Below are 25529 nucleotides of genomic sequence, written 5' to 3'. Positions count from 1 at the left end.
CACAGAAGAATTAAGCTAGGAATCAACACTAAAAAACCATGAAGGCTTCCCTACTCGTCTAGTCCTAGCTGCCCTAGGCTTCCCTCTTGGCCACATCACATCATGGCAGGATGAGGTATCAATTAGCACCTACTGGGTACCAGGCCTGCTACTCAGGGAGAAGGACATCCCCCATGCCTTTCTGAAGAGCATTTGAGACTCAGGCTCTGTACCTGTCCTTGTCAGACTGTCCCGTTCATTACGTACTATAACCCAAATACCTATAGGTCAGCCCTAGTTAATATACAAAACAGCGTCCTGACCAGCTTGAGACCACTGGTCTGTATCAGTGAAAAATTCGATTTTCAACTCACATCGAAACTCAGCTTTAGTTGCTCTCAAACACATCCAGCCAAGGGTGGAAACATAAAATCTATCTTAGAGGGGGTTAAATCACTGTCATGACTGCATCAGAGCCTTGGTGATCTCTGGAAATAGCTGGAACATAGAAAATCTTCTCACTGGGGTCTGCTGAGAAAGTGGCTCATTCAAGCAATCATACTCCCAAGCTTATCCTGGCCTATCGGCTACCTGTCCTGAGAGCCTGATTTCCCCACCCACCAGCTTTCCTATTGCTTTTGATATTACAAGGGGGACATTTTCTTCTCTGGGTAAAAGCATCGTTATCTTCGCAATTGCTGTCCAACAACGGAGCTGGCTGCCAAGTAAGAGCCACCTCTCCCCTTCAGTGGACGAGTTCAAGCAAAGGCCAGACAACTGCTTGATGATGGATGCTGAAGAAGGGGCCTGAAAATCAGAAAAATGCTTCAAAGACCTACCAAGCACTTCAAGAAACTTCTATGGCTCACTTTACCTGCTGCTGCAAACACGCCAATGGCCACCAGGTGGCGATAGAGTTGCACCATCCTTGCAAAGGCTTTAACAGCCCAGCTTTTCGGCGAGTACCCAAAACCTAATTGAAACAAAACATAAACTCAAAATAGGAAAAAAAATAGGAATGCCATACGATCCATCACTCTCACTGCTGGGCATTTAGATGGGCACCTCGGCTCCTTGCTGGCTATTTCCCTCTTGCTTGTCACTCTGGCCTGGAAAACACCGGGCTCCGGCTGAGCGGGGATAGTCAAGCTCCCCAGGCTGCCGGCCCCGCTGGAGCACTGTGGTCCCCAACCTCATGGTCAAACCACAAGCGGGGCCCTCAGCACCCTTGCGGTGGCACCCAATCCACCCTTCCCAAGTGGGCTCTTCCCTCCCTGTCCACATGGTGGACAGACCTTCTCTCAAACCTGCCTCTTAGCAGACAGCCCAGCCCCCATGCTATTGCTCCTCTGCTGTTTTTTTCGGAGCCCCTGTTGCCTCTGGCATGTTATATATAGATCTATCTGTCTGCCCTCTCTAGAGTCTAAGCTCCAGAAGAGTAAGGTTGTTTGGGGGTGGAGTCGGTGGGGTATTTTTCTTTGTTTTTTTTGCTCTCGTATCCTCAACACCAGAAAGAAGCATGCCTCATCCGAAGCCGGGGGTGGGGGTGGGGAGGCAGTGGTTGGAGGGACGCTGGATGCGTGTTTATTTCAGGCACAAAGCAGAGAACAGCCCCAGGGCAAGCTAACAGGTCTGCAGTGACCGCAGCCACCTTGCTTGGGGGACAGGTAAGAGCCTCAGGGTAACGCCCCAGTGGGTGGGGAGGACAGTGGGGAGGGTGTCGCTGGGCAGACGCCCCTGGCAGGTTGCAGGCCAGTCCACTGTGAATCACCCCCAGGAGCTTATGATGACCCCGGTGGGGGGAATCCCAAGTGGTCCCCAGGCACGCTGCATCTGGGTCTGACGTGGGTGTTCCACACAGTATGACCTCCTAGAGACAAAGGTACCCCCCTGCCCCCACCCTCACTGCAGGGCAGGTCACCCATCAATGCCAACAGCCCTGTGGGGAGCAGTCAGTGACAGCGCCTGGGTCACCAGAGGAAGGGATTTGAAGGTGGGCAGAGGGGCGTCCAGGCCAAGAAATCAGCAAATGCACAGGGGCGTGAAGCTGGCATAGCCCAGCCATGGGATTGGCTGGAGTGTCCAGCTCAGCCACGTGGGCAGGAGGCAGGTGGGAAGGGTAGAGGCCCGTCACGGGTCTCAAACGGGGACCAGGACGCAGCCAGGCTCAAACCAGGCTTGGCTACGTGTGACCGACAGGGGCTGCCTGGGGAGGGCTCAATGCTGAGTCACAGAACCCGGTGTGCAGCCGACAGGACAGGGCTGTGTCAGTCAGGCAGACTTGAACGCTGGCGTCCTAACTCCCAGTCCTCTCTTTAGAGGCTGGGGACCCCAGGCAAGAGGACCTGCCCCCAAGTCTCCCTTGGGAACCAGAGGCACTGAAGCAGGGTGTGGATACCGGGCTGCCCAGACAGATGCCGTCCTGCGGTGAACTGAGACCGCAGCCCGCGGGGATGGTCACATGCCCTGTCAGATGGACCCCACTGCTGAAAACATCACTCCCTGATTTAGACCCCTCTAAATCAGACACACGCCCCTCTTCAGTCCCCAGGGACTCTTCCCGGCCACCAGTCAAGTGCCACAGTCTGTGCACTGGGCCATGACCAGGGTCCAGAGCCCAGGCTGGAACTGCTGCCTTGGCCGTGGGAAGTTAGGGCCACCGTGGCCAGAAGGTTCTGCCCAGCTGCCGGTCACTCCTTGTTTACCAGCCTGATCTGGGGGTGGGGCTCATCACAGGCCACTTCAGCCAACCACCACCCACGGCAAGGGCCAACCACTGCCCCACCCCTTCCCCAAGTCCTCAGAGCTTTGAGAAACACCCACTGGGTACAGAGAAAACTGCCTCCAGCACATTGGGTCCCTGGGGGCAACAGAGTCCGGAGACCCAGGCCTGGGCTGTGCAGACAAGGTTGCACTCTGATGATGAGGGCCCCGGTCCCCGCATCCCTCAGGGCCCTAAGGACAGTCACCAGGGAAGCACTGTCACCAGGGAAGCACAAGCAGGATCCAGGAGGAAGGTGGGGTCCAGAGCACAGGAGAAAAACAACTTTTATTCTTTCAAGAAAATGTAACAACTGGTTGAAGGAAGGAGCACGCTGGCCGCATCCCCTGTCCTAAGCAGGGGTCTGAGATGAGGCCAGGCCTGACCAGGGCTTGGGAGAAGCTAACGGGGCTCCTTGTGGCACCGGGGGGAGGGCTGGGCCAGCTCAGAGGTGGGACTTTGTTCTGTTAGCACCAGGAATCGCCCGCAGCTGCAGCCGGACTCGGAGACAGGACAGTGGGTGGCCCTGCTCTGTCTCCACCTGAGCAGTCTGGGGAGGGGCCGGCGGCAGAAGGCTCCCTGCAGGCGGTCATCTTTGTGTGATTCTCAAATTCACAGCCTAGACTCGGCCCCCCAGCCCCCTGTAAACATGAGAATGGGCTCGTGACTGCCAAGCCCCTAAGACAAGATGAGGGTCCGAGATGTGTGGCTGGGCTTCAGGCGGCCCAGGAGCTGCCGGGCTTTCTCCTGCATGAAGAGCTGGTCCCTGGTCCCCCCGCAGGCCACCACCTTCCAGGCACTGGTCATCTGGGAGGAGGCAAAAGGGTTACCATCCAGGCAGGGGCAGCGTGCTCCCAGGGAAGCCTGGCGACTCTGGTCGGGGAGGGGTGGGGACATTTCTATGACACTCCCTCCCTCTAGAAGCCACAAGTCTTTCTGTGCTCACTGCACCTTCCTGGTGGACCTGGGGAAGTCACTCCCATCTCTGGGAGTCCTCAGATGTAGAGCAAGGAGGCTAGACCAGGACACAAGCCCCCCCACCCCCACCCCTACTACGCGGCACCAGCCTCCGCATGAGGAAAAGCTACAGCCACGCAGGCTGGTGAGGAGCAGAGAGGGGTTGACCTGTGCAGATGGTGAGAGGAGCAGGCAGGGCACACCTGCCTTCAAGGACAGAAGTCACAGAGACAATGTCTTAATTACGAGTGAGGCCACATCATGAAGGGGGGGCTTAGTGGAGGGCGTGGTCTCTAGTACACAGATTCCCTGAGGGAGTGACGTCTGGACAGAGATGTGAAGCCCAGGTTAATCAGGAAGAGGCAAAGCCTGTGCAAAGGCCCTGAGGTGTGAAGCGCACAGAGCAAGGGTCCAAGGAGGATGCACTCACAGGGGCAGGAGTTAGAAAGTGGCCTCGGGGCTTCTGGGCCGCCGGCTTCTCGGGCTTGGCCTGCAGGAAGCCCTCGTTGAGCAGGCTGCTGTCCTCTCTGCTGCCCGACGGGGTGAGGCCAGAGGAGCCTGGTGGGATGTTGGTTGGCTGAAACCAAAACCAAATCGAAGGCTCAACGTTTTGCCATGAGCTCTTTGTGGGAAGGAGAAAACAAAACAGCAGGCACATTCCAGCACCACCACCTCTGCTGGGATCTTGGGCAGGATATTCCTTCTCTAAGCCTCAGTTTCCTCTTCCAGATGGGAATTCATTTAAAGATTCAGTAGGAAAACAGCTGTAAAGTACCTGTTTCAGAGCCTGGCACCTAGTAAACGCCCAATAATGCTGGTGCCTTTCTACATGAATCTGGTTCCTCCCCGTCCCAGGTGGAGACGAAGATGCTCCAGCTTCTCCTGGGACCAGAAACACCCAGAGGTGCCGGCGTCGACTGGAACTCACTGGGAGCTGCACAAAGCACCCCAGGACTCCCGGACCGGCCTTTACCCTCCTAACAGCCTACTGGGCTCAGTGCCCTCATTACAGGCAAGAACCTGAGGCTCAGGGACCTAAGAGATGCCAGAGACCAGAGCCCGGTGTCAGGACTCACCCTAGGCCTCCCACTCCACCTCCTCTGCTCTTAACCACTTGCCCTAACTTTTTCTCTTTCTGCTAATTATTCTACTTGCCCAAGGCGATGCTGGCTGGTCTGGCTGGCGGGCACTGAGTCCCCAGCCTGGCGGGGATGCCTGGCCAAAGGGAGGTTTGTCTGCACGGGCTACGAGAGCAGCAGGCGCACCTGCAGGAGCTGGTCAGGCAATGCTGTCTCATGAGCTCTGCCACAGCCCTCACTGTCTGCTACCAGTGGGAGACAGGCTCACCCCACTGTCTGCTGCAAGGGATCACTAGCATGGCATGGTTTCTGGGGCCCAGGCTCTGTGTAGGCAGCAGCCCCCTTGCTGGAGGTTGGCCTGGGAACTGGGAAGCACCCATGCCAGAGCTGAGGTGCCCCAATCCCCTGGCTATGCCCTGAGGCACGTCACCAACCCTCTCCTGGGTCACCCTCGGCAGCAGAACGCAAGGGAAGGCGCTGGGGACTCAGAAACCACGGCTGTCAAACGGGTTCTAGCAAAGCAACTCTTGCCAAACAAACCTTTCTGTGAAAGACACAAGCAGGGCTGTCTGGACTGAAGCCAGGGGGGTGGTGCCCAGCTGCCCCCTCCCTGCTGAGCCCGGCACGTGGAAGCCCAGCCTGAGAATCACCGGACTCCACCTCCAGGGTCCTCTCCAGGCTAAAGGGCTCAAGAGGCGAAGGCCCCCAGGAAGACTCTGTCCCCCCAGCCTCCTGCAGCTCGGGTGGGGAGGAGCAGGTGGCCTCACAGGATGGCTTCTCTCCCAGACCCCTTACCAAAGGCAGAGCCTTGGGCAGTGTGGACATCATCAGCTTCACGTCCTCATCCACAATGTCGAGGGCCAGGGACTTGCGGACTTTCTTGATGGGGCTTCGCCGCAGCTGGGGGAGGAGGAGGTGCTTAGGGCAGGCGTTTGGATTCCCCTGGGTCACCACCAGCGCCTGATGACGCCTGCCCCAGCTGCCCTGGTCACAGAACCAGGCCCTGGTGCAGGGGAGTCCTCGAGCATGCCCGGCTGGCGAGGATTTTCTGGGGGCCGGGGGGGGGACCGGGACACTTTGGCCCTGCTGCAGACTCTGCCCACAGAGCAGACTGCCCGGCCAGATGCTCAGTGTTGGTACTGAGGACACCAACGCCACCCTCCACCCAACCTCATCCCCAAAGGGACCAAGTGCAGCCCCCAAGTCTCTACTGCACGAAACGCTCCCCTAAACAGCCAAGTTACAGCTAAAACACCTACCTGCCGGTGAGTGACACGGAGATGTGGGACCCCACAGGACACAGGCTGTTAAAGGAATGCTCAGCCCCACCCCCGCACTTCCTATAAGCAGGCCAGGGGTCAGCTCCAATGCCAGGGAGGGGCTCTGAGACTAGTACTCACCCCCCAACCCAGCACTGTGCCCCAAACAGGTGCCACCGCGGCTCAGAACCACCTTCGGACACAGAGAGGCCACGGAGGGTCCCGGCCATGCTCTACGTACACGCCCAGGGACGCAGCCCAGTGGGTCCCTCCCAGCCTGGCCACCCACGTTCCCACCCACCCTCTACCCCAGCACACTCCCGTCTTCCCTGCCCCCAGGAGGGCACCTGGGGAGAAAGGGGCACAAAGACACACCCTCCACCCCGGCACACTCCTGTCTTCCCTGCCCCCAGGAGGGCACAAAAAGGGGCACAAAGACAGAGGGGACATGGAGCCACCTGCTGCTGGGAAACCCCACGTGCCCGGCGGCGGGAGAGCTTGTCCAGTACGGCCCGGCCCTGCCCAGAGCAGCTCCCCACCTCACCGGAGCCCGCTGTCCCCCACCTGCTCATGCAGCCAGGACACCTGGCTGGCTCCATACCAAGGATTTCCCTTGAGATCCTCTTTGTGCCCTTTCTACCCCCGTAACACTGTATGTATTGAGGCACTAGGGTGTTTGCCGTTTCCACCCATTGCACTCCTGGAGGGAGCGACCACTCTGGGTCTTGCTTACTGTTCTGACGACCACCCCCAGCCCAGAGCCCGCTTCAGAGGGGTCCAAACAGTGCTGAATAAGTGAGGCACCAGTTCAAAGGGGAAGAGGGAAGGGTCCCAGGCACCAAGGCCTTACGTTGGTTGGTTTCACGGACAACCACTCTGCAGGAACAAAGGGCCGGGGCCACAGTTCCACTTCCCCTGGTGCCTTATGTCTACCAGACCCGCTCCCCGCTCGGCCAGCCACTCACCCCAGCCTTCCTCTTCTGCTTCTCGGGCCTCACTTCATCCTCAATGATGAGCTCGATGCCGGCCTCAGAGCGCAGCACCTCCTTCAAGTCCTCCTCCAGGTGCGGGGTCTGGGGCTACAGGCAGGGATGTGAGTGAGGCCCTGCACCCAGACCGTAGGACACAGGCAGAGCCTGCTCACGGGAGCGGCGGGGCAGACCCAGGCAAAGCAGGGAGGAGGCCCAGTGCCGGGACACTGGCCTCACACACAGTATTCACGGCCACTAACTGTCCTGCCTGGGACACTGGCCTCTGCTCACCGAGAGCCGCACAGCCCGGACTGTCCCCACTTGACCACAGCCAACCTCACACAACCCGGGGAAATAGCTGTCTACCTCTTCCACGAGGTAGAAATGGAGGCTCAGAGAGGGCGAGACCCCAGCCCAAGGCCACACAGCTGTGAGGTTAGAACCTGGATGCACTCAAAACCCTAACTCCTTCACCCCTCAGTGCCACAGTAATGGGGACATTGATTCCACTTCCCTTTCTCAGGCCTGGGGGCTCAGGCGGCAGAGACCAGGGGAGGGAGAGAGCTACTGAGCAGCAGGTGTAGGGTACAGTAACACCCGAGAAGTCACTCTAAAAGCCCCCATGTGGGCTTCCCTGGTGGCGCAGTGGTTAAGAATCCGCCTGCCAATGAAGGTGACACGGGTTCGAGCCCTGGGTCTGGGACGATCCCACATGCCGCGGAGCAACTAAGCCCGGGCGCCACAACTACTGAGCATGCGAGCCACAACTACTGAGCCCACGTGCTGCAACTACTGAAGTCCATGCGCCTAGAACCCGTGCTCCACAAGAGAAGCCACCGCAATGAGAAGCCTGTGCACAGCAACAAAGAGTAGCTCCCGCTCACCACAACTAGAGAAAGCCCGCGCACAGCCACGAAGACCCAACGCAGCCAAAAATAAAGAAATTAATAAATTTATTTAAAAAATAATAATAAAAGCCCCCATGTACTTGAACTATCGCTGCCAAGGGCAGATTCACCCTCCAGCTGTGCCTGGAGAGCACGCAGACCTCTTAGTATCTGGGAGCCGAACCCCACTCAGACAGGAAAGGGCAGTGCTGACTGGGGCCTGGCCTGGGGCCTGTGCAACTCCACCAGCTGCATCCCAGCATGGGGAGACCACGGCTCCACCACCCAGACCCCACGTGGTGAGCACGGAGGGGAGCTCGCTGCAGGCTTTGTCCACAGGAAATGCTTCTCCACAACCTGCCTTTCTCCCACCTTCAGCTGGTTTCTAAGACACAGCCTATTTCGGAAAACCCGGGGTGCCAGCTCTCTCTTTTGCCCTTGGGGAAAGCAGGACCGTCCCGCGAACCAGGAAGAGTCAGGGGAGAAGGGCCGTTCTCACACTGCTGGGGAAGCACGCCAGGAGGTGTCTTCTCACTGGCGAGCCATCTCCAGCCCACCCGAGTGCTTTCCCGTGTTTTGCAAAGGACGGGCAGTTGGTCAAAAGGCTTCGGTTTGAGGAGCAATTCGCCACTTTCCTGAACCAGCCCCAGCGCCCGAGCAGGTCCTTCTCCGTCCCAACTCCTGCCCATGTTCCGCTTGGCATGGCCATGTGCTGAGTATTTAGTCATTTATGCACTTACATGCTGAATGCCAGCTTCCACCACCCCAAACTCCCAGCTTCACCAGGACGCCATCGTGGCTCCAGCACCCAGCACCGCCTGGCACGTGGCAGCTGCTCAAGAGAGGTCTGATGAACTGGTGACTCCACCCCGGGGGCCCCATTTGTAAAACTAGGGTATCTGCAACTTCTCAAGGCTGTTGGGAGAATCTAATGAGATCTCAGAGGGACGGGGCCCTGTGAACTGTAAATGGCTGGAGGACCAGCCCGGCCGTACCACGTACCAGGGGCTTTAGTGGTCCGTACTTCTCCAGGGCGTTCTTGAACGGGGTCGGTGTGTGAGGAGTGCTGTCCCTGGAGTACTTCTGATCTGGGGTTACAAACCTGCCGGGGACAGAGGAGGCGGCTTCACGACGGGGCTGGGGGCAGACACCAGCTGCTCTGCTGCAGGCTGCCCGTGAGTCCCACACCGCCCTCCACCAGACCTCTGCCTCAGCAGCAGGGAGGCCACCCCCGGACACAGTCTCTTCCCATCACACTTGCCCACACACCCACCTCCCCACCCCCGAAGGGAGTTACGGGGGCTGAGAGGAAGGGCTATCCTCAGAAACGGGAAAGGGTCTGAGAGGGTCCAGCACACCCGAAAGGCTGGAAGAACGACTGAGAAGGCTGCTGTCACTAGGATTCTCCATAAAACAAGGCCGGCCTGTGGCCACACTGCAGAACCAGCGAGAGAAGGGGGAGGCGAGGAAGGTGGGGATCCAGGAAGACCGCATCCCTCTCCAACCTCTCTCCGGAGAAGCAGCGACTCCTTTTGTGGTTCCAGCTGTCTGTTTAAGAACTTCAAGTCCAGGATTTTGGCTTGAATAGAGAATCATTTCTCATGAAACGTTATCTAAGTATCAATTCTTTTTCTTGCTTCCAGCATAAGTTTAAGAGCTTAGATTTGAAGTCCAGGATTTCGGCTTGAAAGGAGAATCATTTCTCATGAAGCCTACTTATGTTAAATGTTAGATCAACTCTTGAGAGACTGACTTCTGACCAAGCGATTCATACATCTTTTCTGAAATTACGTATCATTACAAGAACTAAAACTCCTGAACTGATTCCTGAATTACAACTTAACTGCTGAAACATAAATAGCAATGCTTCTTCCCCGGCACATGTAACAAGCAGACGACCAGTTAAGTAACTCTCTCTACCTGGAATTCAAGAGTCACGATGACACAAGGGAGGAAACTTATTGTGAGAGCACCTCCACAGAAGCAGGTAAGCAACCTGTACAGGCTGGAGGTGAAACGCTGTGCTTCACACACACGGGAGGCGGGGCACGGCCGTCTCCCCTGACTAAGCACCAGAGAGACGAGAGAACCGGGGGCCCTTCTGTCCTCCACGCAGGGCTACTCAAACACAGCAGATCTGCACTTGAAACTTATAAAGGATGCAGAGATTAAATTTTTCGTGGCAGTGTGGACTCTCTCCATTTCTGAGATTAGAAAACCAGCAAGTTAAAAAATAAAAAACGGGGAATTCCCTAGTGGTCCAGTGGTTAGAATTCCGCGTGCTTTCACTGCCGAGGGCGCAGGTTCAATCCCTGGTCAGGGAACTAAGATTCCTCAAGCCATGCGGCGCGGCCAAAAAAAAGAAAAAAAAAAAGAAAGAATTAGAACAGAGGTGAAGCAGCAGACTACCCTGACGGAAGTGAAGAGGTGTGGTGACCAGGAGGAGGCGGTCTTCCTGTAACAGAGTCTCAGGTGGTTTTCCAAGGGGTCCCTCCCCCAGAGAACCTCCTGCGCCAGGCCGGCCACTGCTTGGGGAGGGGCAGGCCCAGTGCAGGTGGGGCAGGGGCACAGCACTCACGCAGCGTGTTTCTGGTGCAGGGGCGTCTTATCCCGGTGCAGTGGCGTGGTGACCACCACCTTCTGGCTGCACACGGGGGTGGACGTCAGCGAGGGGCCCTCCAGCTCTAGTGTGTCCTGTTTGTTCCAGAAGTTCAGAAACTGCCAGGAAGACAAAGGAAACAAGACAAGGTGATGACCTCAGAGCCCACCGGCAGGTGCCAGAGAGCAGAGGCTAGGACAGATGGGCAGGGACCCACTGAGCAGGTCCATGTAGACCCCAGGCTGGGCATCACCCAATCCTCGCTTTGCCAGGATGATGGGAGGTCCATCTCCCACCCCCCAACGTGCTGCTGACGGTGTACTTAAGGCAAAGGAAGCTGACCGAGAGAAGCTCCTTTTCAGAAAAGAAAGTAGCTCTTAAATGAACTGCGACAGGCGGGTCAGTGATGATGGAGATGGTGACATCAACACTTGGACACACCCTCTCACACCAGAGCTGAGCACTGCACACTGAGAATTTCACATAGTTTTCACAGATCCTCTGAAATGTAAAGATCACGATCCCCCTTTACAGATAAGAGAGGTTTGGATTCTTGCGCTGAGTGCTAGAGGTAGAGGCGGGACTCAAACCCAGATCTGAAGCACCACCCTCTCCCCTCTGCCCTGAAGATGCCCTTGGCAGCTCAGGGCCACCTGCAGCCCTCAGGCCCACTGCCCTCTGCAGGGTCCCTGGGCAGGGCAGCTGCACCCCGTCACCCTGGGCTGCTCTCTGGGCAGCTCCAGCCCTGCTGTCTTCCTTCTCCAGCCAGCAGCCCTCACGGGGGGCCTGCTATGGGCGAAACTGTGTTCTCCCCAAATTCACACGTTTACACCGTAACTCCCAGTACCTCAGACTGTGATTGTATTTGGAGATGGGCCTTTAAAGAGGTGATTATGGTAAAATGAGGCCACATGGGTGTGCCCTGATCCAATAAGACTGGTGTCCTTAGAAGAAGTTTACAAAAGAAGAAGAGATTATAAGAGAAAAGAGATTAGGACACAGACACTGAAGGAAGACCACCTGAAGACACAGAGAGGAGATTACCACCTAGAAGCCAGAGACCTCAGAAGAAACCAGTCCTGCTCACACCCTCTCGGACTTCTAGACTCCAGAACTAAGAAAATGAGTCCGTTGTTCCAGTCCCCCTGTGTGCAGTTCTTCCTCACGGCAGCCCAAGTGAACTAACGCAGGGCACCCTGCAGAGCCACCAGACATCCCGATACAAAGGCCTGGCCTCAGTCCTTCTACAGCGGAGACGGTGGCCTCTGGAGACACGCCACCACTGGGCCTCATTCTCTCACGTCCCCACAGGAGGGAGGGGACCCTTGAGACCCAAAGCCGCTGCCCCCCCCTTGCCCCACCCCTCCAGTCTATCCCCCACCCACAGCCCCCAGCGCAGTGCATACCCCCTAGCTGTACCCAGGACTCTCCGAGGCCCCAGCCCCCATCCCTCAACCCTCCTCCTGTCCCCATCAGTCCTCCTGCCCCCCGTCCGTGAGCCCTAGCTCTGGACTTCACACCGCACTCTGCTCTCCCCTTGACTCCAAGCCTTTATTCAAGCCGATCAATCGGTCAGCAACCCCCACCTGGGACACCACTCTGAGTGCCTCCCTCACCACTAGGAAAGACAGGGCCCCCAGGCTCCCCCCAGCACTGTGTCTATTACAAACAGAGCCTGGGAAGCAGTACTCAACACAACAAGCCCTCAGCGACTCAATAACTGCTCCTCCCACAGCCCTTTCCTCAGGACATGGTGACCACCAAGTCCCCCACCCCAGCCATCCTCTCATGGGCAGGGCTGTCATCAGCCCCTTCGCTCCGCAGGGCTGGCAAACCTGCTATAAAATCGGTGCTCAGTAAACTCACTCTTAACACACACCGAGTCCTCTTCCCTTCTCGGCCCTTTTATCACCCTCTGCCCCCAGCTCCAGCAATCCCCCTGCTCATAGAAGCCCTGGCTGACACCCTTCCCCGACTAGATGCACCCGACATACCAGAAGCCGCCTTTTTTACTCCATTCAGCACGTTTATTTGGGTGCTTTTTTATTAACTGGTCTTCCCATCAGCACGGACGCTTCATGAGGGCAGGGCCAGGCCCGTTTCTGCCCTCCAGGGTCCCCAGCACTGGGCACAGGGGGGCTGTCACCCGCACCCAGAGAACAGTCGGGGTGGGGTCCACGCACCTGGGAGGGCGAGAAGGGCAGGGTCTTGACGGGCGTGCTCTTCGGGGTGAGGCTGTTGCAGGAGTCCAGGAAGGACAGGCTGGCGCTGTTCTCCGTGACAGGTGACAGGGCGACTCGCCTCTTCTTCTGCCGCTTGAGCACCGAGGGCGGCGTGCTGATGCCCGAGCCCCCCACGTCAGTGCTGGGGGAGATGGGGATCAGCTCGCCCCGGCTGCTCCGGCTCAGGTCCGAGATGGTGTGGCCATCCAGGCGGTACTCGGTCACGCTGGGCACAGCGGCGGCAGGCTGGCGGGGTGGCGGGGCCTGCTGCTGCTGCTGCGATGGGTGGGGCTGCACCGGACTGCCGCCAATGCTGCCCTCTGCGGACGGCTCCTCGGGGAGGTCAAACTTACTCAGGTCACACCAGGCATCGGGGTCCTGCCCAGAGAGGGGGTTTAGGAATAACTGCAACGGCTCTGCTTTTGTACCGGTTCATATACCACAGGGCTCATTCGTTAAAGGAAAATACACAAGCATCAAGCATGAGCCTACAGGGACTTCCCTGGTGGTCCAGTGGTTAAGACTCCACGCTTCCACTGCATGCGGCACGGGTTCGTTCCCCGGTCAGGGAACTAAGATCCCGCAAGCCGCGTGGCACAGCCAAAAAAAAAAAAAAAAAAAGGATGATCCCACAGCCCAGAAACCATCACCCTTAACATTGGCCTGCCTTTCCTCAGATCCTTCTTTGTATCTGTATTTGGAAACATAACCGAAGTCACATCGTGCCCGTGGCTGCTTGCTGTTACTGACAAAAATGTTCTGTGCGTTTTTAAGATATACAAAAAGCACAAAGAAAACTCACATACCCATCAATAAACCTAAGAAATAAAACCTTGTCACTAAAGCGCCAGGTCCACCTGGCACACCCTCTGCCCGCATGCAGGATATCACGGCCTGAATTTACCATCTTTATGCGTTTGTTCATCAATTACCACTTACATGTGTCCCTAAATATTTAGTATTTTCAATGTTTCTAACTTTAGTACAAATCATTTCTAGTTAACTTCTTTTTTCCATTTAAAGTTTCGGTAAAGCTGGAATAATGATTGCACCTCATTCTATTACCTATGAGTTTAATATTTACTATCAATATTAGTTGTTATTATAGTGAAAAAAGGTCAACTTTTAACAATTTTAAGGGCTGTAAAATGTACCATCATTTGGACATGTTACATAATTGTCCCCTTTCTATAGGACATTAGGTTTTCCCCCCTAATTCTTAAAAATTAAAAATAGCATCTTTATGAACATCTTGGATGTAAATCTTCTCCTGCGTTTGTAGCTATTTCCTTAACAGAGAACTGGAAGTGAGGCTTTGGGCCCAAGGCCGTGAGCAGGTTGAAGGGTCTTGATTTGCCAGCCACGTACCCAGAGCGCACCACTGGGCTCCATGACCCTGTCAATCGCAGCGCCTCCTTGGGTGCTTCACCTACACTGTTTCCAACCCCACAGCCACCCTGCTAGAGAAGCATTACTTTCCCTTCTCATACTGAGGAAGCCAGGTCAGAGAGGGTGTGATCGCCCTGAAGTCACTAAGTTTCCAAGAGCAATTCTAAGAGGCATGCCCACGTCTTTCTGCCCTTGCCCAGTAAACTACAACCCAGCCCAAAGGCTTCTGGATACAGAAGTTTCCACTGGTCCCTGGAGGTCTGGCCCTGAATGGACCAAGACCCTAGTGGTGATTTCTATTTCTGGTCCTTGGAGCTCAAAGAAGCCTGGCAAGTTCACTGCTAAGGGTGGAGGCCGGCTCAGAGCTATGCCGTCTCCAGGCATTCCTCCCAGCAGCCAACCCCAACCTCGGAGAGGCCCGGAATGGATGGCATCTAACAGACCAGAGCACATGCTACAAGGACTGCCCGGAGAGACAGACGGCAGTGTTTCTGCAACTACTATCGCTCCCCATCAGTCGCTGAAGGTCATCGTGGAGAGCTCGAGCTCGGCACTCGCCAGCTGTGTGACACTGGACAAGCCTCCTAACCTCTCTGAGCTTGAGCTGAGTCCACCACCCACTCCACCGGCACCAGCAGTGCAGAGTGGACCCACTCTCATCTCAACCCTTCCTCAGAGCCCAAAGGAGTGACAGCCCACGGTGGCCCCGGAGCTATTTGCTGAACAGACTGACACACGCATCGCTACCCTGAAATCCCTTGTAGTGAAGGGGACACCACAGTCCCAGCCACTAGGGGCAAGAGGTGAGACCCAGAGCCAGAGGGTCTGAGCAGACAGCCCACCTGAGACCCACCCCACCATCCAAACGCTCACTGGGCAGGACAGTGGAGCACAGCATGATGGTTAAGACCTTACTTGCTGTGTGACCTTTGACCTTTGGGTACACTTACTTGATCTCTCTGAGCCTCAGTCTCATCTGCAAAATACAGAAAGGACACCCCTCACAGGATACCATGTGGACTATGTGTTAAACCCACAGCCTGGTATTTAGCAAATGCTCAATAAACAACATCAATATTCTCAGCCAATAGGAGGAAGCCCAAGTGGGAAGGTGAGTATGGGCGCTGCCCACTGAACCCCTCTACCCCTGGTCGCCGGCCTCTTGCCCACCACCTCCTAAAACCCACTTCACACCACAGGCCTGGCTGATGGACCTGGGAGGTCCCACCTTGGTCACACCCCCCCACCGGGGTGCCTTCCCCAAAGGGGCACAGTCCACAGGCAGCGCGGCCCCAGGGGCAGCTGTACCTGAGCAATCAGGACCCGCTCACCACTGCAGCGCCAAACCCTGGCCCTTCCCAGGGGCCTCTCCAGGGACACCCAACCACCTGTGCTGCCACAAACACCAGTGCCCACCCGGGCTGTGTTACCGCTTCAAACACCCTTCCCCATCAGCCCTGAGGACTCTGTCGTACGGCTTCCACCGCGAGCCCTCCCAGCCCACCCTGCGCTGTACAGGTGAGGCAGGAGCTCCCCGAGGGCAGGCGCTGCACAGCCACTATCTTGGCATCACCAGGCCCTGGTGCTGGGCTGGGCACTCGGCACCAGCTGAGCCACATCAGCGAGACAACGAACGGACGGAAGGACGGACGTCTACGGAGAGAAAGTGCTCCCCGCTGGGGGTGCTCGGGGCCCACTGTGAAGCGCCGTGACCAACATTACCGACTCGATCAAGTCCAGGGCTTCAGAGAGGCTGGAGCCCACGGCAGGGATGAGGAGGTTTGCGGCCTCCACCACCCACTTGTAGGGCAGGCTGGTTTCCGGCGAGGAGCCCTCCTGGTCTTCACGCTTGGGGAAGTCCTCCAGCGGCTCTGGCGTCTGCACTCCATCCAGCTCTGTGGGGACGGGCTCCTGCTCCTGGGAGGGGGCAGCCGCCGTGGCCTCCTCCTCACTGCTCTCCTCTTCCTTCAGGGCAGGGAACGCCGGGGGCCAGCCAGTCACGAGACTTCCCTGGTGGGCACAGGGCACGCGGTTTGGATTTTTCGTTATGAGATATAAACTATGCCGTATTCCAGCTAACAGTGCACAACCCGAATCTAATAATAAGGAAACACAAGTGAACCCAAACTGAGAGACAGTCTATAACATAACTAGCCCTACCTTATGCTTCAAAAACATCAGTATCGTGAAAGGCTCGGAAAGGCTGATGAACTATCCCAGATAAAATTAGACGAAAGACATATGACAACGAAGCAGTGTCTAAACCTGGACTGGATCATGGGCAGGAAAAAGTGGAATCTAGACGGTAGGTTAGTCAAAAGTCCCCGCACCAATGTTAAATTCCAAGTGCGTACTGTTGTCACACAGGTGAATGTCCTTATTTTGAGGAACACACACTCAAGTATTAAGAAATAAAAGGCACAATGTATGGAATCAACTCTCAAATAACTCAGGTTAAAAAAATATGCATATTGGAACTTCCCTGGTGGTCCGACGGCTAAGACTCCAGGCTTTCGCTGCAGGGGGCCTGGATCCGCATGCCACAGCCATTAAGTAAATGATTAACTACAAGGTCTTTAAAAAAAATAAATGTACATAGAGAAAGATAAAGCAAATCTGACAAATGTTAAAAATGAATGAACCCAGTAAAGGATATAGGCGAGCAGTTTTCTTGCAACTTTTCTGTGTACTTAATATTATTTCAAAATGGAAGTTTGAAAAAGGAGTGGAGACTAATTTTTTTTTGAGACTGATTTTGTGACAGGAAAGAAATAAAGAAAAAGAGGTAGATCGTTAGGGCAATCGCTCTCCTGGCAGAACCTCCGAAACAAGCTTGACTCGTTGACCTGACGGCCCCTGAGGAGCCTTGCAAACAGCACAAGTGATTAACAGAGGCCTGGTCGAGAGCGAGAAGCGGGTCCCGTGTTAACGGGGTGGGGGTGGGGGGACGTGGTCTCTGGATGCAGACAGAGCTCTGCCATTTCCCAGCTCCGGCAAGCCTGTGATGAGGGTCAGTTTCCTCGCCTATAAAATGAGGACACTGAGGCTTACTGAGCAGGGAGGGCGCACAGATCAACAACTGTGTGAAAACCTTTCAACCTAATTAGTAGCTACTGTTGCCACTGCTGTCAAGTGAACAGAATGGAAATGGTTTGTGATATAAGCAAAGAAAGAAAAGGAGATAAGAGCAGATTGGATTAAAACCTTATAACTGCTATAACTGGAGGGGAAGAATGCTATGAATACTATTTAAAAGCTACCAACATGTGACTCCCACTTCAGAAAACAGCCACTTTGGAAAAAGTTTGGCAATTTCTAATCAAGTTCAGTACTTATCATTTGTAATTGCAAGCACTGACTAGTGAGGTAGTCCCATACACACAGAACAGGTGAACCTTTTCTGGCAGGCAATCTAGCAAAATGTATTAACGTCTATTTTGTTTTTGTTTTTTGGGGGGCGGGGGGCCATGCCACACGGCATGGGGGATCTTAGTGCCCTGATCAGGGAATCGAACCCAGGTCCCCTGCACTGGAAGCAGGAATCTTAACCACTGGCCCACCAGGGAAGTCCCTTATCGTTTTTAAAGAATGTATCTATCTACCTCTAGGAATTTCCCAAGAGACAACTGAGCAGTGATTTAGCTAGAGGACAACATTAATTAAAGTTTTGTTTCTAACAACAAAAAGTCAGGTGAACCTTAATTAAAGAAATTACCAGCACAATAGAACCATTAAAATGACAGTGGAGAGGAGTGGGTGAGGCTGAAACCCACACTGTAACCTGACCTGTGTGCTCAGGATCAAGGTCTGGAGCTCCCCCTGGCCCAGCAGGGCCAGCCTCCCAGACACAAAGCGCCAGGGGGGTGAAAACAGAGTCTAGGAAATGACTTTCAGCCAAGGAGGATTTTCAGAGACTACTGTCCACTCTGCCCTATCCTGAAAGACGACTTCTCCGTGTCTGCTGACGCACATTGTTTCTCTCTGGGGCACGGATGCTTTTTATTTAATCAGAAGTAAAAGCCTGGAAAACATATTACTTAGGCATACAAGAAACTGAGAAGTGAATTCCTCTGGTTAGGGGACCCATGGGGAATCCAGACAGGAGGGAGAAGTCCTTTTACGTTTCACTTTACAGCTTTTTCAACTGTTACCGCATAGATGCTCTCATATCTGGTAAGTAAGGAATAGTCTCTGAAGCTGAAAAATCCGGAAAGAGAGGCAAAAACATGATATAACGCTCCAGCAGGGTGTTGCAGAAGAACTGGAGCAGTGAACAGTTATAATCTGACCAGCAGGAAAAGGAAAGGTGGAGCATTAAAAAGAACTATTCAATAGTTCACGATTACAGAAAAGATTGGAAAACAGTGTAGAGGAAGCGTGTCACCTGCCATGTACCCAGCAACGGCCCATCTTCATACTCTGACACATGTGCTTCAAATCTTTGTTTTTTAAGAATAAATCATATGAGATAGTTCAAAAATAACCAAAAACACCTGAAACTACTATAATATTGTAAATCAACTATACTTCAATTTTAAAAATAGTATGCTCTGGAGTGTAGGATGGGAGATGTTAACAATTGTAAATGTAACACCATATGACTTCATTTATATGACTTTCTAGAAAATTATAGAGACAGAAGACAGATGAAGGGTGCCAGGGACTAAGGATGGGAGAAGGGCTGAAAGAATATGGGGGGTGATGGAGAGGTTGTGTGTTGACTATGGTGGTGGCCACAGGACTGTTTAAAGCTGTCATGACTCAGACCTGCACATGAAACACAGTGAATTTTACTGTATGTGCTTGTACCTCAACAAATCTGATTTTTTTTAGAATTGCAAATGTGCTTTTAGTATGAAAAGGCTGGAAAGAGCAACGGGTAGGAAGGAAGCTGTTGAGGACAGGAGGAGGCTGAGGACCTCCCCACCTGACCCTTCTTCACCTGGCGTCGGCTCTGGCATCCTGCATCTGTGGACAGATGAGCACCAAGCATGGGCACAGGTGACACAGGGAAAGGCCCTCATGAGAGATGTGAGGCCACAGTGAGAACCTCTTGTAGGATTAAGGAACAGCCATGGAACAGGTGAAAAAGGAGGAATAGGTGTTGGTGAGACGGCATCGGATACACATGAAAACAAACCAACTAGCCCAAGCCCAGTGGCTGAGCTGCCTGACATCCCCGCCCCACTCACCTGGCCTTCTGAGGCCGGGGCACTCTGGCAGCCGTCCTTGTCCTCCAGCTCCAGCAGCAAGTACATGGGGGGCTTGCTGTCTCTGGACTCACTCAGGAAGCCTCCCGTGTCCACCTTCCTCTTGATAGTGGAGTTCCAGTGATTCTTCACAGCATTGTCTGTCCTACAGGGGCCAACCGGGGATCTTTGACCCCAGCACTGGGGCCCGTGCGCCACCGGGCGCGTCACTAGCCTCCCTGAGCTGAGCTCCCACCTCTGTAAATGCGGGTTCAGCCTGAGGAGTTCTAAGGGCTCTTAGCTCTAAGATGAAGTCTGACATGCTTGCAGCCTGTAACGATTTACGGAGTATTTCCACACACCTCTGAGAAATAAGCAAAGGTCTTATTCAGCCTACAGGGTAAAATCCTAACACTGAAACATTCTGGGAACTCTCATTCCCTTTCCCACTCACTCTGCATTTGTAGAAACCGTAAGCAAGCTGCCAGCCGGTGGCCCCTGTCCTGAGGCTCAGTGACCTGGAACACAAGCCCTGATCACGTCCCACAGACAGAAAATGGCCAAAGAGGGCACAGAGGATCCACTACTGACCACTCTGAGCCTTGGCTTTTTTATCTGGAGAATCAAAAGACTACTTCACTCTCCATCACTTGCTGAAGATTAAAGAGGAAACATATATGGTGTAAGTCAGGAGTAGTACCCCCACTACAGAAGCAGAAAGTAGCACAGTGGTACAGGAGTCAGGGAAGCGTGGAGGGAGAGAAGCAGACAGGGACCGCAAGACAGAGTAACAGAGCAGCAGGAGCAGACAGCAGTACGAAGCCCAAAGAAGTACGAAACTACAGAAGCACACAGCAGCATCACGGTGAGTAGCACGGGGGGCTCAGCAGCCTCAGAGCCCACAGACCTACAGCAGTTCAGAAGTGCAGACACACAGAGGCGCTGCCTTCTTTGGGTTTCCGAGCAGAGTGCTTTTCCCTTGAACCGTGAACAGAGAATAGCAGCTTGACGGAGCCACCAGTCTAAGAGGAGGGTCTGGATCTCTGTTCATTCCCACTGAAGGCTGTCAGGACGCAGTGCTGGCTGCGCAGGGGTCGGGGCACGGTGGGGAGGTGGCCAGGGACTGACCACAGTTGGAAAGGACAGAGAAACCTTCCCTGAGGAAATAACGTCCCCACTGAGAACCAAAGGATGAGAGCGTGTTGGCTACATCATGGGTACAAGTTAGAGGGCATCCAAGCTGCCAGGAGCACAGGACGTTCGTGCTCAGAAAAGAGCTCTCCCGTGTCTAAGGGAGAGAGGAGGTCGGAGCAGCTAAGGCCCCAAAGATGAGCAAGGGTGACGGCAGATCAAGGCGAGGCTGGTGGCATCAGCCAGGCCAGGCTGGCCACACGGGAAAGAGGCTCGAGTCCTCAACCCAAGTGTTTTCAGAAATGCCAAAAGGATAACACACTCCGGTTTGAGTTTTGGAAACAGATGATTCCAGACTCCAGGGGAAAGAGACCATCTGGCATTTTATTTCCTCTCCTTCCCAGGACCGCAATGCCATGGCAAAGAAAGGAAACAAAATAAGGTAAAAATGCACACAGACGAAAAGAGCAGGGTAGAAGACAGTGGTGAGTAAGTGATTTTTTATAAGTTTCCAGAAGATGGAAAGCAGTTAGGGGAGCAGTGAGCAACTTAGGAGACTGGGAATTGACCCTGGAGCAGGATTCTAGCAAGAATGGAGCCAAGTCGTCCTAATGCTCCCTGCAGAACACCAAGAGGCCCAGGGCTTGGAGGGGCCAGGCCCAGCGTGAAGAGTAGGGTGGAAACAGGCAGTGGTTCGGACGTCCAGATTCTGGGCCTGACCTCACAGGCAGGAGGAAAAAGGTTTATTCTCTAAAAAATAACCAGGCCACCCCGGCCACAGCAGAGGGCAGGGATGGCACAGAGCCGAAAGTGGGACCAGATGAGAGGCTGCACAGTGAATGGGAGGCCCCCAGGCCTCCCTCCCTTCCCTGTTCCAGACTCCAAGCAGCTGGGTCCCCCCCTGCCCCCCCTCCCCTATCCCCTCCCACCCCGTCAAGAATCTGAAGGACTCGTTCGCTTCTGGGAAAAGTGAACAACTCCAGAGAAATCGGGACTGGGCCTTGGAACATCCCCGCAAAGGCCCCAGCAGGCGGCTCACCTCCCCGGCAGCATCTTGGCGATCTCGGCCCAGCGGTTGCCCAGCACCTTGTGGGCCTCGCAGATGATGCGGTCCTCCTCCTCCGTCCAGCAGGACTTCTTCACTTCGGGGTTGAGGTGATTGTGCCAGCGCTCGCGGCACTGCTTCCCCAGCCGGCCCTTCAGGTGCTTGGCGATCAGCGTCCACTGCTTCGTGCCGTACTTCTTGACCAGCTCTATGACCTTGGGGGAAAGCTGCTGTGAGGCCGGCGGGACCGGCCCTTTCCCCACCCCAGCACCGACCAGTGGGATGTCACACACCCAAGGTCCAGCTGGACAGCCCAGCCGCCACCCAGGGCAGCCTCAGCCCCTTGACTCCCGGGGGTGGGTGAAGGCCCGCCACGTGGCAGGCACTGTCCTGGGCATTACCTTCTGGTCCTCCTCTTTGGTCCATGGCCCCTTGACGAGGTCTGGATTCAAGACCCTCAGCCACCGGTACTGGCACTGCTGGTCAGTGCGGTTCTGGGAACAGGACAGGCACCCGTGAGAACTCCTGGGATGGTGGCCCTGGACCCTGGACACACACTGGGCTCAGGGGACACCTCGGCGGGGTTCTGTCTTGTTTCCTGCACCACCACACACTGCCTGCCCACGGGCCGGAACACGCATGGTTTCCCTGTGCTACCAGAGGGCCCGGATGGAACCAGGCAAACTCAGAACCATGTGGGAAGCCACCGCCAGCTGCCCTAACACAAGGGGGCTGCCCCGTGCCAGCCCGCAGGCTACATCAGGGATCCTTGCTTGCTTCGGGGAGGGTAGTATCTCCCTGAAGGTTTCAGATCACACGGAGGAGGGGGAGGTGACGAGGGTCTGGTGACTTGGTCCCTGAACTGCCCGATGAGCCAGGAAATAAGCCAACAGCAGCTCCTGCCACATCCCCTCCCTGCCAGATGCCTGCAGTGCTGGGGGTGGGGGACCTGAGGGGGACCCGCATCACCAGGAGCCTCTAGATGCTGGACATGGTGGCACCAGCCAGCTCGGCAGGGGCCTCGCCATGGAGCCTGCTCAAGTACTGTTTCCCCTCAGTTTCAGTCTCACGGTTGAGAAACCGAAACCGAGCACCAACTCGCTCCTGACTTGTAGGAAGAAATGCAAATATGTCACTGATCTGACTTCATGAGCACGGAGCCCAAGACCCCCAGGCACACGGAGGCTGCTGCGTGGAGACGCTTACACCAGGGTGCCTTGGATTCCGGTTTGGGAAGAAAGGGCCTAGGAAGCCTGGAAGGTTGTTTTGTTGGGAGAGCTGGGGGGGACTTGGTAAGGAACCCCCCTTTCTTCTCCTTGACACAAAGTCTGTCCTGGGCCCACTGTCCTGGGGGAGGGGGCCGCAGGGGGCTGCACTCACGGGAAAGTGGCTGGCCAGGAACTTCCAGTCTTGCTGTCCAAACTGCCTCACCAGGGCCCTCAGCTGCTCATCCTGCCAAAACCGGGAAGACAGAGCGCTCAGCTACACGTGTGCAGAAAACAGCTGCTCTTGACGGAGCCCTCCCCAAAGAAAACAGCCTCTCTCATCCACTCAGTCATGAAATGATCACCTACTACACACCAGGCACGCCAGGCATGGCAGCGGGCAGCATCGGAGCTGCCCAACCTTATGGGACTTAAAGTCTAGAGGGAAGCAGATGTTAATCAAAGCCTCCTGCAAACAAAAGGAAAGGTGCTGGGGGGTACGGAGAGGTCGATGGTGAGGCCTATTTGGGGGGATCCAAGGGACAGGCCCCAAGGAAGTCCAGTGAGGCTAGAATGCAGGAAGCAAGCAGGAGGGATACAAGAGGATTCTGGAGGGGACGGCAGGGGCCAGACCACAAGCAGGGTTGATTCGGGCCTCTGCGTCATGCAAAGCCACTGATGCACTGAAGCAGTGGGTGGTCACGGTTCAATGTGCTTGTTATGAACTTCACTTTGGCAGCTGCAGGAGAAGGGGCTACAGGTGGGCAGAATGAACGAGAGGAGGCCATTACAGGCACCTGGGCCAGAGACGACAGTGACCCAGCACTGGAGATGGGGGACATGGGCAGAATCAAGCGCACTCAGAAGGGAAGGAAAACAGTACCTGTTAAAACGTTCTCCTGAATATAAAGTACTGATTTACGCAACAACATGAAATCACAGTATCATTGTGATGAGGGAAAGAAGCCAGACATAAAGAGTATACATTGCATGATTCTGCGCTTAAGAACTTCTAGAAAATGTAAACTAAGCTATAGGGACAAAAAGATAGTGGTGTCTGAGGTCAGGGGTGGTGGTAGGGAGAAATGGACAGCAAAGGGAGCAAGAAATGCCTGGGGTGATGGAAGCGCTCTACGATGACGGTGCTGGGAGTTTCATGGTAGCACGTGCCCTGAAACTCACTGAATTGTACTTTAATGGTTGTAGTTGATTGTATGTAAAGTATTCTTCCATCGAATCAATTTTTAAATATCTTATAATATATAAAGGAAATGTAGGAAATTCCCTGGTGGTCCGGTGGTTAGAATTCCGCGCTTTCACTGCCAAGGGCCTGGGTTCAATCAAAAAAAAGAAAAAGAAGAAAATGTAGTATATCCATACAGTAGAACATTATTCAGCCTTAAAACAGAAGGAAATTCTGTTGCAAGATACAACGTGGATGACCCTTGAAGACATTATGCTAAGCGAAATAAGCCAGACACAAAAGGACAGCGTATGAGTCCACTCTTGTGAAGAATCTGAAGCAGTCAAATCATAGAAACAGAAAGTAGACAAAGGTGGTTGCCAAGGGCTAGGAGGAGGAGAGGGGGGAATTAAGTGTTTAATGATTCAGTTTTGCACGATGACAAAGTTCTAGAGACCTGCTGCACGGTGGGAATATACTTCACGTACTGAACTGTACACTTAAAAATAGTTACGAGGGTACATTTAATGTTAGGTGTTTTTACACACACACACACACACACTCTCTCTCTCTCTTTTTCTCTCTCTCTCCTGGACAGAAAAAAAGGCCACCAGAGAAATCCAGACCCTCAACTGCAGCTTGGCCACAGCCCAGCATCAGCTGGACAAAGTCCCCATGAATCCTGTAGCTGAGCCAGCCCACGGCCACACAGCCAGCCCCGGACACCCTGCCCTCCCCTGCCGCCTGCCCGACCTGGCCAGGCCAACCCCTGCCTTCCGCCCATGTGCCCTGTGTCCATCTCCAGCACCACCATCCTCCCCGACAACTGCGGGGGGGACACTTTCGTCTCCAGCTCCTGCCAGACCCCATGGGCCCCCTCCACCTGTCCACTCCCGCCTGCACTGTCCCTGTCCCTCCGCAGCCATCTTCTCCCACCTGCCCGGCACAGCAACCTCTCCAACTCCCTCAGCTTCAGGCTGCCCCCAAATCCCTTACCCACCCTACACACAGCAGACTAGCTCCCTGGAGCCCAGCTGTGGTCATGTCCCGCATCTGCTTCAAAAACCTTCAATGGCTTCACCTTGCCAGCTGAACAAGCCTACATCTCTGAGTCCGAAGTCCAAGGCCTTCCGGGATTGGACCCCATTCGATCTTTCCATCTTAATCAACCACGCTTCCTCTTTAAGGACCCTTTGCTCCAGCCAAACGGGGGGTCCTCTTGCTTTTCTCCACCTGTAACCCATTTCCTATTGACTTACCCACCATTTTGCACACCTGACTGCTGAATTTCCAAATCCTTACTCCATGAAACTGTTCTTAACTTCTCAGACAACAGTAAACTCAACTTCTAAAAGCATTTTGGGGAATTCCCAGATGGTCCAGCGGTTAGGACTCTGCGCTTTCACTGCTGAGGGTGCGAGTTATAATCCCTGGTCGCGGAACTAAGATCCCACAAGTCTCTAGGTCAAAAAAAAAAAAAAAGAGAGAGAGAAAGAGAAGGGAAAAAAAAAAGGCATTTCGACAATTACAGGTGCCTCCTACGTCTAGGAGGCTTAGTATAAGACAGGAGAGACACCACAGTGAGCACAAAAGACACCAGTCTTGGGACTTCCCTGGTGGACAGTGGTTTGGAGTCCACCTGCCAATGCAGGGGACATGGGTTTGAGCCCTGG

The 25529-nt window shown here is 54.7% G+C and overlaps 1 protein-coding gene across 2 annotated transcripts in view; it reads right to left on the bottom strand.

The window, feature by feature from the left end:
• Positions 1 to 3009: 3009 nt before the first annotated feature.
• MYBL2 (MYB proto-oncogene like 2) overlaps positions 3010 to 25529 on the bottom strand; it is a 28194-nt gene continuing 5674 nt past the window's right edge. The window contains exons 3-14 of one of the 2 annotated variants that reach the window (XM_067708189.1): positions 22849 to 22920; positions 21870 to 21962; positions 21463 to 21683; positions 19296 to 19458; positions 15826 to 16113; positions 12676 to 13092; positions 10472 to 10611; positions 8896 to 8995; positions 7001 to 7114; positions 5572 to 5676; positions 4128 to 4274; positions 3010 to 3547 (exon numbers count right to left, since the gene is read on the bottom strand). In XM_067708189.1, the coding sequence (XP_067564290.1) occupies positions 3419 to 3547; positions 4128 to 4274; positions 5572 to 5676; positions 7001 to 7114; positions 8896 to 8995; positions 10472 to 10611; positions 12676 to 13092; positions 15826 to 16113; positions 19296 to 19458; positions 21463 to 21683; positions 21870 to 21962; positions 22849 to 22920 (1989 nt within the window). In that variant the 3' untranslated portion in view covers positions 3010 to 3418. Of the gene's footprint in view, positions 3548 to 4127; positions 4275 to 5571; positions 5677 to 7000; positions 7115 to 8895; positions 8996 to 10471; positions 10612 to 12675; positions 13093 to 15825; positions 16114 to 19295; positions 19459 to 21462; positions 21684 to 21869; positions 21963 to 22848; positions 22921 to 25529 lie in introns of those variants that run through there. The other variant, XM_067708190.1, reaches the window with a different exon arrangement.

Source organism: Pseudorca crassidens, chromosome 15 (assembly GCF_039906515.1).
Source record: "Pseudorca crassidens isolate mPseCra1 chromosome 15, mPseCra1.hap1, whole genome shotgun sequence".
Taxonomy (NCBI): Eukaryota; Metazoa; Chordata; class Mammalia; order Artiodactyla; family Delphinidae; genus Pseudorca; species Pseudorca crassidens.
Note: the sequence above shows the minus strand (reverse complement) of the source record. Positions and strands in the feature narration are given on the sequence as shown.